The 14,474-nt window shown below is 38.8% G+C and overlaps 2 protein-coding genes across 7 annotated transcripts in view; both read left to right on the forward strand.

The window, feature by feature from the left end:
• Positions 1-6,456, forward strand: part of si:dkey-151g10.3 (serine/threonine-protein kinase WNK3) — a 55,490-nt gene extending 49,034 nt beyond the window's left edge. For 4 of the 6 annotated variants that reach the window (XM_034311790.2, XM_034311793.2, XM_034311791.2 and 1 more), the window contains 6 exons: positions 478-563; positions 2,932-3,263; positions 3,674-3,885; positions 4,106-4,204; positions 4,600-4,766; positions 6,034-6,456. In XM_034311790.2, coding sequence (XP_034167681.2) covers positions 478-563; positions 2,932-3,263; positions 3,674-3,885; positions 4,106-4,204; positions 4,600-4,766; positions 6,034-6,351 — 1,214 coding nt within the window. In that variant the 3' untranslated portion in view covers positions 6,352-6,456. Of the gene's footprint in view, positions 1-477; positions 564-2,931; positions 3,264-3,673; positions 3,886-4,105; positions 4,205-4,599; positions 4,767-6,033 lie in introns of those variants that run through there. The other 2 variants (XM_034311795.2, XM_034311796.2) reach the window with 1 other exon arrangement.
• Positions 6,457-13,449: 6,993 nt separating this feature from the next.
• Positions 13,450-14,474, forward strand: part of erbb3b (erb-b2 receptor tyrosine kinase 3b) — a 38,609-nt gene continuing 37,584 nt past the window's right edge. The window contains exon 1 of the mRNA XM_053240695.1: positions 13,450-13,977. Within this exon, the coding sequence (XP_053096670.1) occupies positions 13,911-13,977 (67 nt within the window). The 5' untranslated portion in view covers positions 13,450-13,910. The remainder of the gene's footprint in view (positions 13,978-14,474) is intronic.

Consider the following 14,474-nt stretch of genomic DNA (forward strand, 5'->3'; position numbering starts at 1 on the left):
ATACACTGATCATATTTTCTATTTGAGCATTTTATTTCACAAAGCATCTTCTCAGCATGACATACTGTATAAGGTCAATATTCATGTAGCAATATACTGTATGTAAAGTACTATACAGTAATTTTCACTGACTTATTTATGATCAAAGATATGCAGTGATGTAAAATAGGTGTTACAATATTGTTGGCCATGTCTGAGCAACGCAATTATATCTCAGACATGCATTGTAGCTTGTTTTTCCCAGGTCTCATGCTGAATGTTTGTGCTGGGATTCACTAATTATTAACATATATGTATGTGTGTTGTTTCTGGGATTTTATGTATTTGTCCTGGTCCATTGTTTTGTATCCATGTTTTTATTTGTTAGACTTTGTTGTTTGTGTGTGTGTGTTACTTGTTGTTTTCCTGATTTACTGTCATCTGCTTGAGTTGGTCTTATTCTCATCTCAACATATTCTCTGTTTCTCTTCTGGGCAGATGAGAATTCTAGCAGTCAGGGAATGAAAGAGGACAGAGAGACTCCTTCAAATACCCAACCATGTTTGCACAGAGGACGTTTCCAGGTGCACCCTCTCTCTGTTTATAAATTTTCGTATAACTGAGAGCCACAATTAACACATTAAGCCAACTTATTTCCATTTTTAATTTGCTTGCCAGGAGGAATAAATTGACAAGTTCTCTTTCAAGCCTTTGTTTTGGTATCTCACTGTGGGATACGCTTCTCTGCGTAGTCCTGATAAGCCCTTATTTCCATACAGCAACTCTTGTTGGCTGACGTTCATGACGTATGCGCATGCTCATCCACCTTACCAAGGTGCACTGTCAGCATGTCATTCAAATTCTCGCTTTACTCAGAATGATCTACCTTGACATGGCCACTTTGGGGGCTTAGCTAAACAGACCACAGTTTGACCTAACAACCAGTCACTAACCTACCTCGGTCATGCCAAGCCTCTTTCTTCAGAAGACGCTTTATTGAGGATTACAGAGTTTGGCTGCTTTCAGCTAGCCAGCTTTCAGATAGCTCTTAATCTCATGTGCTGGTCTCAAAGCTAACTACTGATTGGAAGTTTTGCAAAAACAACCTTTTTTTTGATATGGCAGACACAGATCCATGCCACACCAAGGAAATGATACCCAGACTGCACTGGCCTTGGCAGGCTTCTGAAAGTATTGGGCACATCTATCCCTGAAAAGACTCTGGCAAGGCTAAATTAGATTGTCAGAGTAAGATTTATTGTTGGGGACGCCATGTTGTTTGGCAATGGGTGCGGAGATTTAGAGACTACAGCCAGCGCACACTAGGGAAACCAGCTCAAGCAGGTGTTCAGCAAGGTGCCTTGCATCTATGGTGTGATATTCCATGGAAGCGGAGGATGAGTCTGAATTTCTCTGTGAATCAAAGGGAGTATTTTTGGATAAAGAGAACTTCAGTGAGTCAGCCTTCATTCCTTCAGCCCAGGTTGCCCAACCAAATGCTTTAGGCGCCAACAGCAGTGATTAAAGACACAACCCTGCCTCTCAGCATGGACCTGCAGGATGTGTGCAGCTAGGCAATTTTTGCCTATCTTCCCAGAGAGCAAAGACGAAATCACCCGATTGTGGGTCTGGCCTTCCCTGCAACACACTCAGTTCCTGAGCCTGGAGCGGTGTGTGGATCACAGCCCTGCAAAGAGAAAGGGAATCTGTTCTGAAATGGATGATCCCTTAGAGCCACCTTTAAGTCGCAGCACAAGAGCACACCAATGATTTGTAAGAAATGTTTTCCCTCTAGCATGTCTTGGTCAAGAGCTGAAGGCGCTGTTACTCAGTTCACGCTGTGTTTACAACATTTTGGAAAACATTCTAAATGCAATAAATGATGTTATTGGCCAGATAAAAGGTCTAAATGCAAACCTCTCATGTCAATCTTGTAAAGGCACTGTAAACGCATAAGCCAACACATGGTGCTCATGTATGACCAGTGTCATTGGTATAGCCTTACATGTCTCACCAAAAGGAGAGAAGTATGGGGAGTAAACATGACATCATAGTGGGTATTGCAAACTATAGACAGTTACAAACTATAGCAGTGGCTGGATATCCTATGGCCAGTATGCACATTGCACATCTGTGTGGACAGGATGAAGGGATTTAGGAAGGCTGATCAGCTGTCTTACAAAGGTCCAGCTGAGGAGCTCAAGTGGAGTGCATCTACATGGACAGGACAGAGGGATTTAAGAAGGCCGAACAGCTGTTCTGTTCATGGGCAAACCTTTCTTGGGCAAGTCTATAACAACTCAGCATCTGTCCAAGTGGCTCTTGGAGGCTCTTGCGTTGGATCATGCTTTGTATTTTGCAAGCTTTTACAGACTGGATGTGTCTGTGCCTACTCTGGATCCCACTTTGCGCCCACCTTGTGTTAATTGTAAGTGTGCCAAGGCCCTGAATTATGGATGTCTGGGTGTCTGGAATGTTCAACTTTTGTTGATCAGTCTTTAGGTTGAACTTTGTCTGGCAGTACGGGAGTCATATTGAAATAAGAGCTTCTGAGGACTACAAAGAGAAGCATAGCCCATACTAAGATACCTCACTCATGCTATCAGAAAACTGGAGTTTTTATCATTACTGCAGACACTAGCTCCATCTTTCTGATGTACTGTGTTTCAAAGTAGAGCTCACCTAAAGAAACATCAGAAAGTGCAGAGTGCATGTTCTGTTGACAGTATTCATGAGCAGTGTCATTGGATTTTTACAGCTTTAAGACCTCCAATTTTAAAGCTTTAAGACCTCCAATCTGCTTTTAAAAGGCTTTTGTTAAGCAAATTGCTCAAAAACAGCCCAAATGTAGACTTACCCAGGATTAAAAGACCATGAACTGCAAAAGTGACATTTTCTAGCCTTTCACTTGGCAGAAAGAGAGGTGCAGGATGTTTGTTCTTTTTCATCCAGGTGACACCAGTCACCCAGCCTGAGGACCCCACTCCCACAGCGGATGTAGCTTCAAACCATAGGAATGTTCCCAAGACTGTGGGGCGCTTTTCCATCATAAAGGCAGAGGAGAAAGAGGAGCAGCTCACCGACAGCTCGCCTGTCTCTCCAGACCTGGAGAAGGATAGGAGGAAGACCAAAGCGAAGGACGGAGAAAAAGATGAAAGTACAATCCCGGTGGGCTACCACCATCCACCACGTAGTCACACACACTCTCCAACAGGAAGCAGTGATGATGAGAGTGAGGTGGAGGACGAAGACCTGAGGAGGGAACTGCAGAAACTAAGAGAAAAGTAAAGCAGGAATTTAAAAATTAAAGCAGGCATTTTTGTATAGAACATTTAAATCCAAAATATCCCTGTACAGACCTCACTTTTCCTGCTAGCTGTCATTTTTTCAGACTAAACTAGAACTCAAGCCAATTATGAGAAAAATAGAAATAGAAATTAATTAACTTCTTAAGTTACTTTTTGAGGCATCTATTTCTAGTTTTTGTTTAATTACAGATTTTTTTATTTGATAGATTCAGTTTTTATTTTTATTTTTACTTTTTATTTAGCTATAATATATTTTCTGCCGTGAATTAAGCCCTCTTTACATTTGTCCAAATCTTATTTTCATATCATATTATATTTCATATTATATATTGCTTTCTTTTCACCTCTGCTCTTTCTCTCATCCTGGTTCCCTCACTCTTCCACAGACACATTAAGGAGGTGGTGTCACTACAAGCACAGCAGAAGCAAGAACTACAGGAGCTCTACAGGCAACTGCGCAGCCTGAAAGATCGCTATCAGCCCCCTTCATCCCCTGCAACGTCACTGGCCATTTCCCCCCGCAGACCCCGCCCCTCCAAACCCAAACCCCGCCCTCGTCCTCATTCCCACACTGACAACAACGGAGTCACGCACCAAGGTGCTGACCATCTCTTTTTGAAAGGAAATGGTTCATGAGCAGCCTGAGTTTAGAGTAGTCCTGGACTTAGGTGGAGAAAATTCATAAGCAGTTCTTTTGATAAAGGACTTCTTTTGATAAGTATAAGGGTTACTTGTGTTTCTTTAGTTTTGTTTAGAAGGTTTATCTGAGGTAAATGCCCTGATTAACCTGAAATGTGTATAAATATACCCACTCTCAGGTTCTCTCCAGCAATCCAGCAGTTACTCCGGGGAAGAGCCAAACAGACTACACTCTTACTGCAAACCTGAAAAAACAGCTTCACTGATCTCTAAGACAGGTATGAAACCAACAGAAATCAGCGCAACGCCAAAAGGATTCTCAGCTCAGTGCTTAGTAGCAGTAACTGCTAATATTTCTAGTCAATCAATAATTTACAAAAATAGTCAACCAGAGTTCACAGTGCATGGATTTTATTTAAATATTATTTAGCTTTAAAGGACAATGAAAAAATAAGCACTTCCTTCTTGAGCAATTCGTGTACGCCTCTCCACTTCATGCTGTGAATATCAAGTGAAATCAAAGTGTTAATGGTCAATTAAAGTAAAGAAAATAATTTAAAAAAAAAAAAAACACTTTACCAGTGTACGCTTGTGTAGTTGCTTCTAAAATTGCATCTAAAAATGCCCCACTGTTTTTTCTATGATAACATTCTCTCTGTCTACATTCCCTCAGCCCAAGATTCATCCAATAGAGAGAACACCTTTACAGACAAACTGCACAAACTTGTAGATGATTGGACAAAGGAGGCCATTGGACCTGCCATCCCCAAACCTTCGCTCAATCAGCTCAAGCAAATTCAGCAAGTGCAAGATTTAGGTGGCTGGAACCAGCTCACTGAGGTAATGCATCTACTCAACATTAGTCTACATTATGTTTTTTTTCCAGTTTAACCACTTCCTCCTTTTAAAAATAATATTTTATCATTTTTTAAAATATCAGGCTTAGCAGGTTAGATTCAGAGTTAGTGACGTTATGTCAGCATTCACACAGGGAAAAAGAAAAAATCAGGGATAGAAAATGTGAACTGGAGAAGTGTTCAAATGTAATAAGGCATAACATAAAAGCAAATGAAGACTAATACAATGACTAATGTGATGATATATCAGTGAGAAGATGGTAGCATTGAAATAAACATATATTAGGAGTCTAGTATATTAATGATATATTGCTGCATAAACAATCACATTAATGATCATAGTAATGACTGCGAAATCATTTTTTATGTATATATTATATAATAAGAAAGTAATGTGTGTGCTAGATGTTGTCCATCATACTTTTAATTTACTTTTTTGAGTTTCTTAATAAAATAGTGCCAGTGTTTTTATTAATTCACTGTGCTCTCCTATAAAGAAAATGCCCACACTTTGAAAGATAAGATGACTGAGCATTCAGCTGCTACACTTACAGCTTTCACATAACTCATCTCAGAATACGGGCCATTTTCATTAGCACTGTCTGAAAAATTACAAATTACAATTTAGACATATTAGAAAGTATCAAATTTACATGCAAATGCTCTGCTTTTAATTACTTGACAGTGCAATAGTCTCTTTGTTATTCCTTACTTGTACAAATAATCTGAAAGATATGTAGAACATGATAAAACAAAAAAAAAAAAATCAATTGATTGTCATGGCCTTAGCAATGACAATGGTATTAAATGAGAAAACCCATTTAGAAAATGGACTTGCAGTCTGGAATACTTGTTTGTGTTTGGATATGCCTTCTGTCAGTCATTTTATAGAGACACTGTGGGCCCCTGTATATCCTGGTGGAGGAGCTTCAAGAACATGGGCAGGAATAATTCAAATGTCAAACCCACCTAAGTGTTAGAGACCTAATCCTGAAAAAAAAGACTAATCTTACCTAATGTACCTTATCATACATCTGAGCCACATATTTCCTAAACCTTGCGCTAAATGAATCCTGTTTCTTGATGTAGAAAAAGCTGATTGTAAGCCTTTTTAAGTAGTAGCAGTAGATCAGAGAATGATGTAGATTGCTGTCATTTTGGATTTTGTGCAATGCTTACAGTCCCTACTTTTGCATCTTGTATTTAAAGCATTTATATTATATTGACATTTTGTGTGTGTATGTCTTCAGGCTTCACCTGCAGCCTGGTTCCCCACAACTTCCCTAAACCCCAGGAGCACTCCCGTATCAGCCAGCAGCACAGGAGGCCATACGGTTCCAGCCTGCACTCAGTCATCCCTCCCTCCTGTGTCACAGCAGAGCCTCCACATGCAGACCCAGTCCTTTCAGCAGCTTCAGTATGGCCAGTCCAGCATGCCAGTCTCTAGTGTACCCACCTCTCTGGCACCCCACTCCACTCCTTCCTGTACATCCATGCCAGCCCCACCAACCACCATCGCCTCCACCTCCACAGCTTCAGTCTACTCTTGCTCCTCCACAAATGCGTGATTCTTCTTCTCCATTAGGACAACGATACGAAAGGATGGGACAGGAGAGTAAAGATTCCCACTCTGAGACTGTGAAAGCCAAACATGAATTCTAATTCTTCTGGATGTGCACATTATATATATATATATATATATATATATATATATATATATATATATATATATATATATATATAAAGATATATAAAGATCTTAAAGAACATTTTGACATTAATTTATCTTTTTTTTTTTTTTATTTTATTTAAAAGCAATCTAGTAGAAGGACTATTTGAAATTTTAAAAGTGCAATTAGTAACCCAGATTTGAATTCATCCTTCTGCATCATTGTAATGTGTGTCTGTATAGCCTAACAAGATATTTTTTGAGACAGATACTAAAGAGAAAGTTGCCATTTTAAGAGAGTAGAGCACAAAACATCTTGTGAGAGCAATCGCATGTTCCACAACAGAGCATGAAGATAGTTACCTCGGAGCCATGGCCTCGGCCATGTGACCAACACTTTTACAATGTAATGCACGGCATGTTCTTCATGTTTCCTCTATTTTACACCGATTAATATTTGTATAATAACATTTGAATTAGTTAAAGGATTTTGGTAATAACATGAATAAACAGAGTAATCAGATGTCACAGTTGATTTCAATCATGTGTCCTGCAGTGGATGCTGGAGAAGCTCTCCAAATTGTCCAGTTCAATAGAAATTAAAAGCAGCTGTGATTGCAGTATTTCCTATTTCTCATCAGCAGACTCTTGTCTTCAGGTCCTTTAGTAAAGTTGTGCAGGACTGGAGGTTTCAGGATGCTTCAACTGAAGCAAATTCTGCCCAGTCTTGTGCTAATGTTTTGCACAGATACCTACATCCCTCTGAGCACATCAAACTGTGAGTCTCTAAATTGTTTTTAAGATGTATCTACCATTATGAGAAACTATAAACAGATATACAGTATTTTCCTCATCAGACTAAATTCCATTTGCTCTCACTTTATAATTTGATGAATGATAGTTTGATGACCTGACAGCATGTTTCCCTTCTGAGTAGCACTGAAGTGCGTTCCCCCTTGAGATTTTAAGGCCAGCCTTAAACAGTAACTGTTTACATATATATATATTTATCCTAAATCTCATGCAAAAACAAGTAAATAAAATTGTGTTATATGGACACATAAAGCCGACATCAGGTGGGCTTGTTAGCTTGTGCTTGAAGTGTCCAGTTAAACGCTTTCCCTGGGTTTTGCATTTAAACGTACATTATCTGTAGACAGAAAACTGACCAGCACCTTGCGAGTCAGTCATGTTGTTTAAGTACAAGTTTTTACCATTGGAGGATTATTGGTTTTGAGCACAGTGTAACATACAGTAGGCTTTTGGTTTAAAATAAAAATGTTATGTATTTTTCAAATGGCAGTTGTCGTGTAATGTTCATAAGGACTGCAGGATGAGACAGAAAAGAAAAGTCAGGAAAAGGACAGAAATATGTTTTGTAATGTTACCAGCTGTTGACCTTGTGGATGTTAAGTGAACATGACTGTTGCACAAGATTATGGAGATTTCCATTAAATCTGTGTTGGTTCTTTGTTTTCTGTGGGACAACCTACTTAATTAATGGTGATGAGTTTATGTGCTGTCAAGTCACTAACATTTTTGTTTCATGCCATTGCTCTTTCTATTCTGAAGTGTTACCATAATGTAATCTAAAAGAAAGCATTATTTTTGTATTTTGAACTGGGCTTGTAAAAAAAAATGTAAAATGATGTACTGATTGGTGTTGCAGAAGCTGTGGTTGTCTTATGATGGGTCACATTGGTTCTCAGCTCTGCTGGTGGAGTTTCCCCTGCTTCAGTTCTGAGATTTCAGAGTGCATCAAAGTCCACTTTTCTGGAAGTTTTAGGAAGTTTTCATTGCATTTCAATCTTACTTATATGGGAAACTAAATCATTTTCATGATCAAGTTTACCAGGGGACCCCAGATTAATGTAACTGAGCACCAGCAATTAAAGGTTTGTGATCTAGACTGAGACTCAACCTTTATTGCAGGTGATTTAGCTACTGTAAAATGATAACTAATGCAGTTGTTGATTTTCTTTGTTTTGTAACTAATCAGATTAAATGATGGTGTTGAACCCCAAAATTTGATTCTCTTATCTCTATCTGATAAGTTGGTAAATTTATGCAAATATAGTGTTAATACAGAATTCTGCCAGTAGAGGTCTCTAAATTCACAGAGAAGTGACACATTTATTCAGTCTGCAGATGCTTTTATCCAAAGTGAAGCAGAATACAATCCAAGCCTAGAGTTGAAAAGGGTTCAGGGTTTTGCTGAAGGGATCTGCAGTGGCACTTTGACAGTCCAGGGATTAAAACTCACAACCTTTTGGTCTTAAAAGCATTAAAGTATTTATTTGTATGCCAAAACATGGTTAGTGAGTATGCAATCACTCAGAATTAATATGTACGGACAAGTCACAAGTCATTAGTAGTTATAGATGCAAAAAGACTACATGCAAAACATGCAGGCAAAATGAACATTTGTGATATTTTGTTTTGCCCTCTGCAATTTTGTGTACCTCATAAATATATACATGCTTCTGTGCATGCATAATATAGCTACTCTCAAGATCCTTTCAACTGCAAGTGTAAAGAAATATAGGACAGATGCAAGATGACTCATCTTATTCCCAGCTGTCAGAACATCAGTATTAACACCTAAATAAAACAATGAAAAGCAAAAGAAGGAACGACAGTGATTATTCCTTGTCTGAAACAAAGGTCTTTTGAGAGCATATCTCTTGCTCCGTCTGTGTATAAGGTGTCAAAGCTCAAAGCGTGCCATCTGAGCCCAATTTTGTGGAAATAGAACATAACATAATTATGACTAATTGTGAGTCGCTTGATGCAGCAGAGTCTGTGATTTCAGATGTGAGTAAGAGAACGTTGCATGGTCAGAAATGTACAGTGGCCAGTTTGTTGGTTTCAGCCATGTTTTATCCGGGGTTCAGAAGTCAGCTCGGTTCTTGACAATGTGCCCATTGTGACTGACGGGTCTATATGCATCCATCAATGGGGGGATTTAGCAGTTAGACATGGCTGCAACACAATGATGCTCTTCACAGTGAACAAGAAAGCCATGCAGAAGCTCTGCAGCAAGCAGGGATTCACTGTACTCTCTATAAGGCGAGCTGCAGGCAGCCGTTCGCATCTCTGGGACACTTCTGTTTGCCACTACAAGTGGCTCCAACCGTACCTATTCCTATAGCGTTTCTAGTCAGTCGTTAGAATTGGTACCCACTGAAAGCATTTCAGTCTACTTCATGCAATTTAATATAGTGTCATTATATGCACAATAATGCAAATAATGTCTGCTTTCAGGGGCTTTACCAATGCCAAGACCATTCTTATGACCCTAATTCACATTATGCATTACCATTTCTTCAGTACATACATAAACAGTCACAATGTTTCTAATAACCCTTTGTTCTTCATGGTCACTGGACATTTGTAATTATTAACGCAAAGACAGAGGAAAGCAACACACAAGCTTTCACAGACCTAGGGGGTGTATTCCATACGCCCACAGCTTCTGTGTGTGTGGTTTTTTATATTTTAAATTAGAGAGCAATTCTTTACATGTTCCCATGGCACTTGTTTTATTGTAAAATTGAACAAAGCAGTGGTAGCTTCTTTTCAGTTCAATGCCAGAACCAGTGAACAGGCAATGAATACAGCACAGTTTACTGAATAATAACCAATAAGCAAGCAGGAGCACATGGGGTTAAGACTGGTTTCTGTCCAGGCTGAAATAGCTTTGCACTGAAGCAGCAGGTGAATTTGCACTTATATAATATGCATGTGTAAAAAATTAAGTCCAAATTAATTTAAAAAAAAAAAAAAAAAAAACTAGGCAAAGATTTCTGTAATAAGCCAGACTCAGAAAGCTATGAGGATCTATATACAAAATATTTTTTTAAGCACAATCCAAAAGTGTATTCAATAACGGGCAAAAGGTCATACACAATAGGCTTTCAGTACTTCAGAGCAGACAGGTATAATCAAAAAAAAAAAAAACACTCAAACAACAAAGGAAAGGGTCAAACCACAGGCAAGGCAAATCAGAATAACATGGCTCAGAACATACAAGACTAGGATACTAGTGGCAAGACATAATGACATGAAGACATAATGCAAACAATCTGTTTTTAATAGTTCATGACTAGGAAGTGCAAACTGAATGAGAACAGGAAGTGAACAACTGATCTAAAACTCAGGCGACTTTGAACTGTTGTGACAATAAAATTAATATGGCCCTTTTAACTGGAAGACTTTGCAAACAACTTTCCTCAGTAACCAGTTTACTAATTTTACTAATTTTAATAAGTTTACTAAGAATAAATATTTAAGAAGCAGTTTGGCATCAGTTTGGTGCACCCTCATGTGTTCACTATGGGTGTAAAGTATTCATTAGGAGTTAAACCCAAAGTAGGCATGTCTATTATTAATTCAGAACCCTACTACTACAACCCCAGAAACACTGGAACACATTGGGGAAAAAACTCAGAGGTAGAAATGGCAGTACTGTCAGCATGGTCCATGAATTCTGGCTCTGACAGTTCCTCAACCTCAGCTAGTTGTGTGCGCAGGACTGTTGTTTTAGGTTTGTCCCTGCCTGCGATCAGTGTAAGGGAGTAGCTATATACAATTACGATGCTACTAGCTTTTCAGTAATATGGCAGTAGCTGAGCTATTTTCAAAATAATGTAGCTTTTTCAAGATGGTAATGAGCCACCTTTTCACCAAGTAGCATTGCAGCATGCTAAAACCCTGCACCATTTTAACCCTTTTCACATAAACAGTTCAGTGTTTTTTTTAATCAAGGAAACCACAATGTGCAAACTACTGTATACATCAAGTTCCTTCTAATTAGTGGAGAACACATGCAGGATGCAGCTCAGCTTACATGGAGCTGTGTGGAGAGTAACAAGATTACGCTACAGCTACTCAGGAGCGTTCTACTAGTGATGAAACCAGAATATCAAACACCCATAGCCATATTTATTAATGTTTATTAGCATGAAAAACTCACACGGCAGTGGATATGTGTTTGTTTGTAACTAACGCAAACCAGAAATGAAAATACTGTAGACATCCAAAACTGAATTTAAGGTCGCTTGGTTTTTTTGGGTGGTTTTTTTGGTTATTGTTGTTCATGACCTAGCTGGTTCACTTACGAGAGGAATCAGGAGTGATAGCATTAGGTGATTAGCATTTTCTGTTGAATTAATTTGATGAAGCAGTGAATTCTCAAAATAGCTAAATGTTTCGAAGGAGCATGACAGCTGACCTCAGGTATTTAGCCGAACTGTTTGATGACAACAATTATTATTAATATTCCAGCAAACACCCAAACCTACCTATTTATTTCAATGATATATGGATTACCATAGACCCCTTAACATTAGCTAGCAAGCTAGATATTTCCATTTTTTAATTTTACTTTTAAATAATATTAACTGCTTCTTACTAAGTGTGGTTTATAAATAGAAAAGAATGATCCCTGTTATGACATACCATGCACAAACATGTACAGTATGTTTTTATTTTGTGCAATAATTTAGCACCATATATTTAAAAAAGTCATAGATTCTTTTTTCCTCAGTTTAACAAAGTAGCTTCAGTGGGGGAAAAAGTAGCTCCTTATAGCTACTTTTTCTTAGTAGCTTTTAGTGTAGCTAGCTTTGGCTTTGGATAGTTTGGCTGTAGGTTAGCTATTTTAAATCATAAATAGCTTGTAGCTTGACAAATTACAATTACAAAGTTGCTTTCCTAACACTGCCCACAATATTATCTAACAAATTAAGTTGGTTCTATTTCCCAAAAATATAAACATCTTGTCGAGACTATCGGTGCACATCAGAAGCGAGGTGTACCTGGTGAGGGAAGGAGGTTTTGCTTCCTTGAGGGTGCAAGCATGTGGTCAGATATGAAGCTCATGGAACAAACACCATGTTTAAAGAGTATATGGTGCTTGTATGGTGCTGCATGAAATGTTTACTCCTTAGTACCTGCCTGTTGAGGGTTGTGGTGGTTTAAATTAGGCTACTAGTTTAGTATATCTGATCGCACACTTGCGGCCACATGAAAGCAAAAACCTCCTGCCCACAACAGGTACACCACACTTCTGATGTGCATGGATAGTCTCCATTAACCTTTCTGAAAAGCTTTCAAAAAGAAAATAAATAAAAACACTAATAATGTGCCTCCTATTCATATCCGTATTTGTATCCATTTAGAATATGGTGTTCAGTTAGATCCCTGTGTTTACATAAAATATTCTGCTTAAACTTGAGGTTATTTTTTAACTTATTATATTAAAACACACTTCATGTTCTTTGAAATCTTTTCTCAAATGTGCACTTGTCACTTGTACAATAAACGTAAGATTAGGTAAGTGAGATAGATAGATAGATAGATAGATAGATAGATAGATAGATAATTTAGATATACACTATAAGGGCAAACATTTGTGGACGCTTGACCATCACACCCGTATGTGGTTCTTCTCCAAACTGTTGCCACAAAGCTGGAAGCACACAATTGTATAGTATGCCTTTGTATGCTGTAGCATTACAATTTATATACTATATGAATATAATATAACTGGAACTGAGGGGCACAAACCTGTTCCAGCATGACAATGCGCCTGTGCACAAGGCAAGCTCCATGGAGACATGGTTTGCCAAGGTTGGAGTGGAAGATCTCGATAAACTGGAATACACCCAACATCAGTGTCTGACCTCACTAATGGACATAAATCCCCACAGCCATGTTCCAAAATGTAGTGGAAAGCCTTCCCAGAAGAGTGGAAAGGGACTGAAAAGGGGGACTAAACGTGGAATGGGATGTTCAAAAAGCACATGAGTGGTATAGTGAGGTGTCCACAAAATGTTGGCCATATAGTATATATTTTTTTTAATTTGTCAAAAGGAATTAGCAGTTATTAGGACAGCTAATCAGTACTCGGTCGCGTGCACACCGCGCGCTGCTGGTTGGTAGGCTGAACATTTGAGAGCTTGAGCGCGAGCGCGTTTGTGTGTTTGACATTTAGAGAGGGCGTGGTTACTGAGCGTCACGTTCAGTGTGTCTCCGCTCCCAAATTCCCCAAACTGTCGCTGTCACAAAAGCTTCACGACGTCTCTCAAACTGGCTCTGAGAAGAAAAAATGATTATACGTTTCACGTTTTTCTAGCCATGTCCAGCTCGCGCTGCTTTTCTCTCTGTAGGCTCGGAAACTCGAAATCGAAAGGTAACCAACGCGCGCGTGGAGCATTTTAAACTAGGATTAAATCAAATTACTTGTTTCAGGAGGGAAAAAATATCAATCAAAGAAACCAGGAGAACTTGTGGATACTGTTGTGCTTTGGTGGATTTTGGAATTTTATTTCTGGAGCAGGAATTTCCTCAGCTTCTCCATCTGGAAAAAGGCGCGTGAAGCACCTGGGCAGAAGAAGGGCTCGTGAGTGGGTGAGTGCGCGCGCGCTCCCACTCTGTACTCCTTCACAGGACGAGATGCGACTGCAGGTGCTCGCGCTTCTCCTCCTTTCTCTGCAAGGAGCTGCTGTTCAAACTCAACAAGGTATGCAGTAAGAAAACACATTAAATAAATTCAGACTTTCAGACATTGCTGGTGGAAACACATGCCTCCTTTTGACCACATAGGCAATGCAATTACAATAACAATTACTCTGAGTCATCCGTTGCTGAACATGGAACATTTGTGTTTTGTAAATAAAGTTCACATCCAATGGTAATGAGTTTACAGCCGTTTTTATTAAACTAAAAACTAATCAGTTGAACTCAATAGGAGCCTTGTTTGAGGTTTCACTGTTGGCTGGATTAGAACTCATTACCTTCTGCACACAGTTTTTAGCACAGAAGTGAAAATATGAGGGTGTGATGATTAAATATTTATGTTATACAAATGAAATTTACATTTATATTTAGCCAATTGATATCCAGAGTGGCTAAATATGTAGTTTTGCTCAAGAGATCAGTAATGTCTGTCTGGAAATCCTGGGATTAGAACTCACAACCATCTGGTATCTTAGACAGAATCTAAGAATAGTGAAAATC

Source organism: Pangasianodon hypophthalmus, chromosome 16 (genome assembly GCF_027358585.1).
Source record: "Pangasianodon hypophthalmus isolate fPanHyp1 chromosome 16, fPanHyp1.pri, whole genome shotgun sequence".
In the NCBI taxonomy this organism is placed as follows: Eukaryota; Metazoa; Chordata; class Actinopteri; order Siluriformes; family Pangasiidae; genus Pangasianodon; species Pangasianodon hypophthalmus.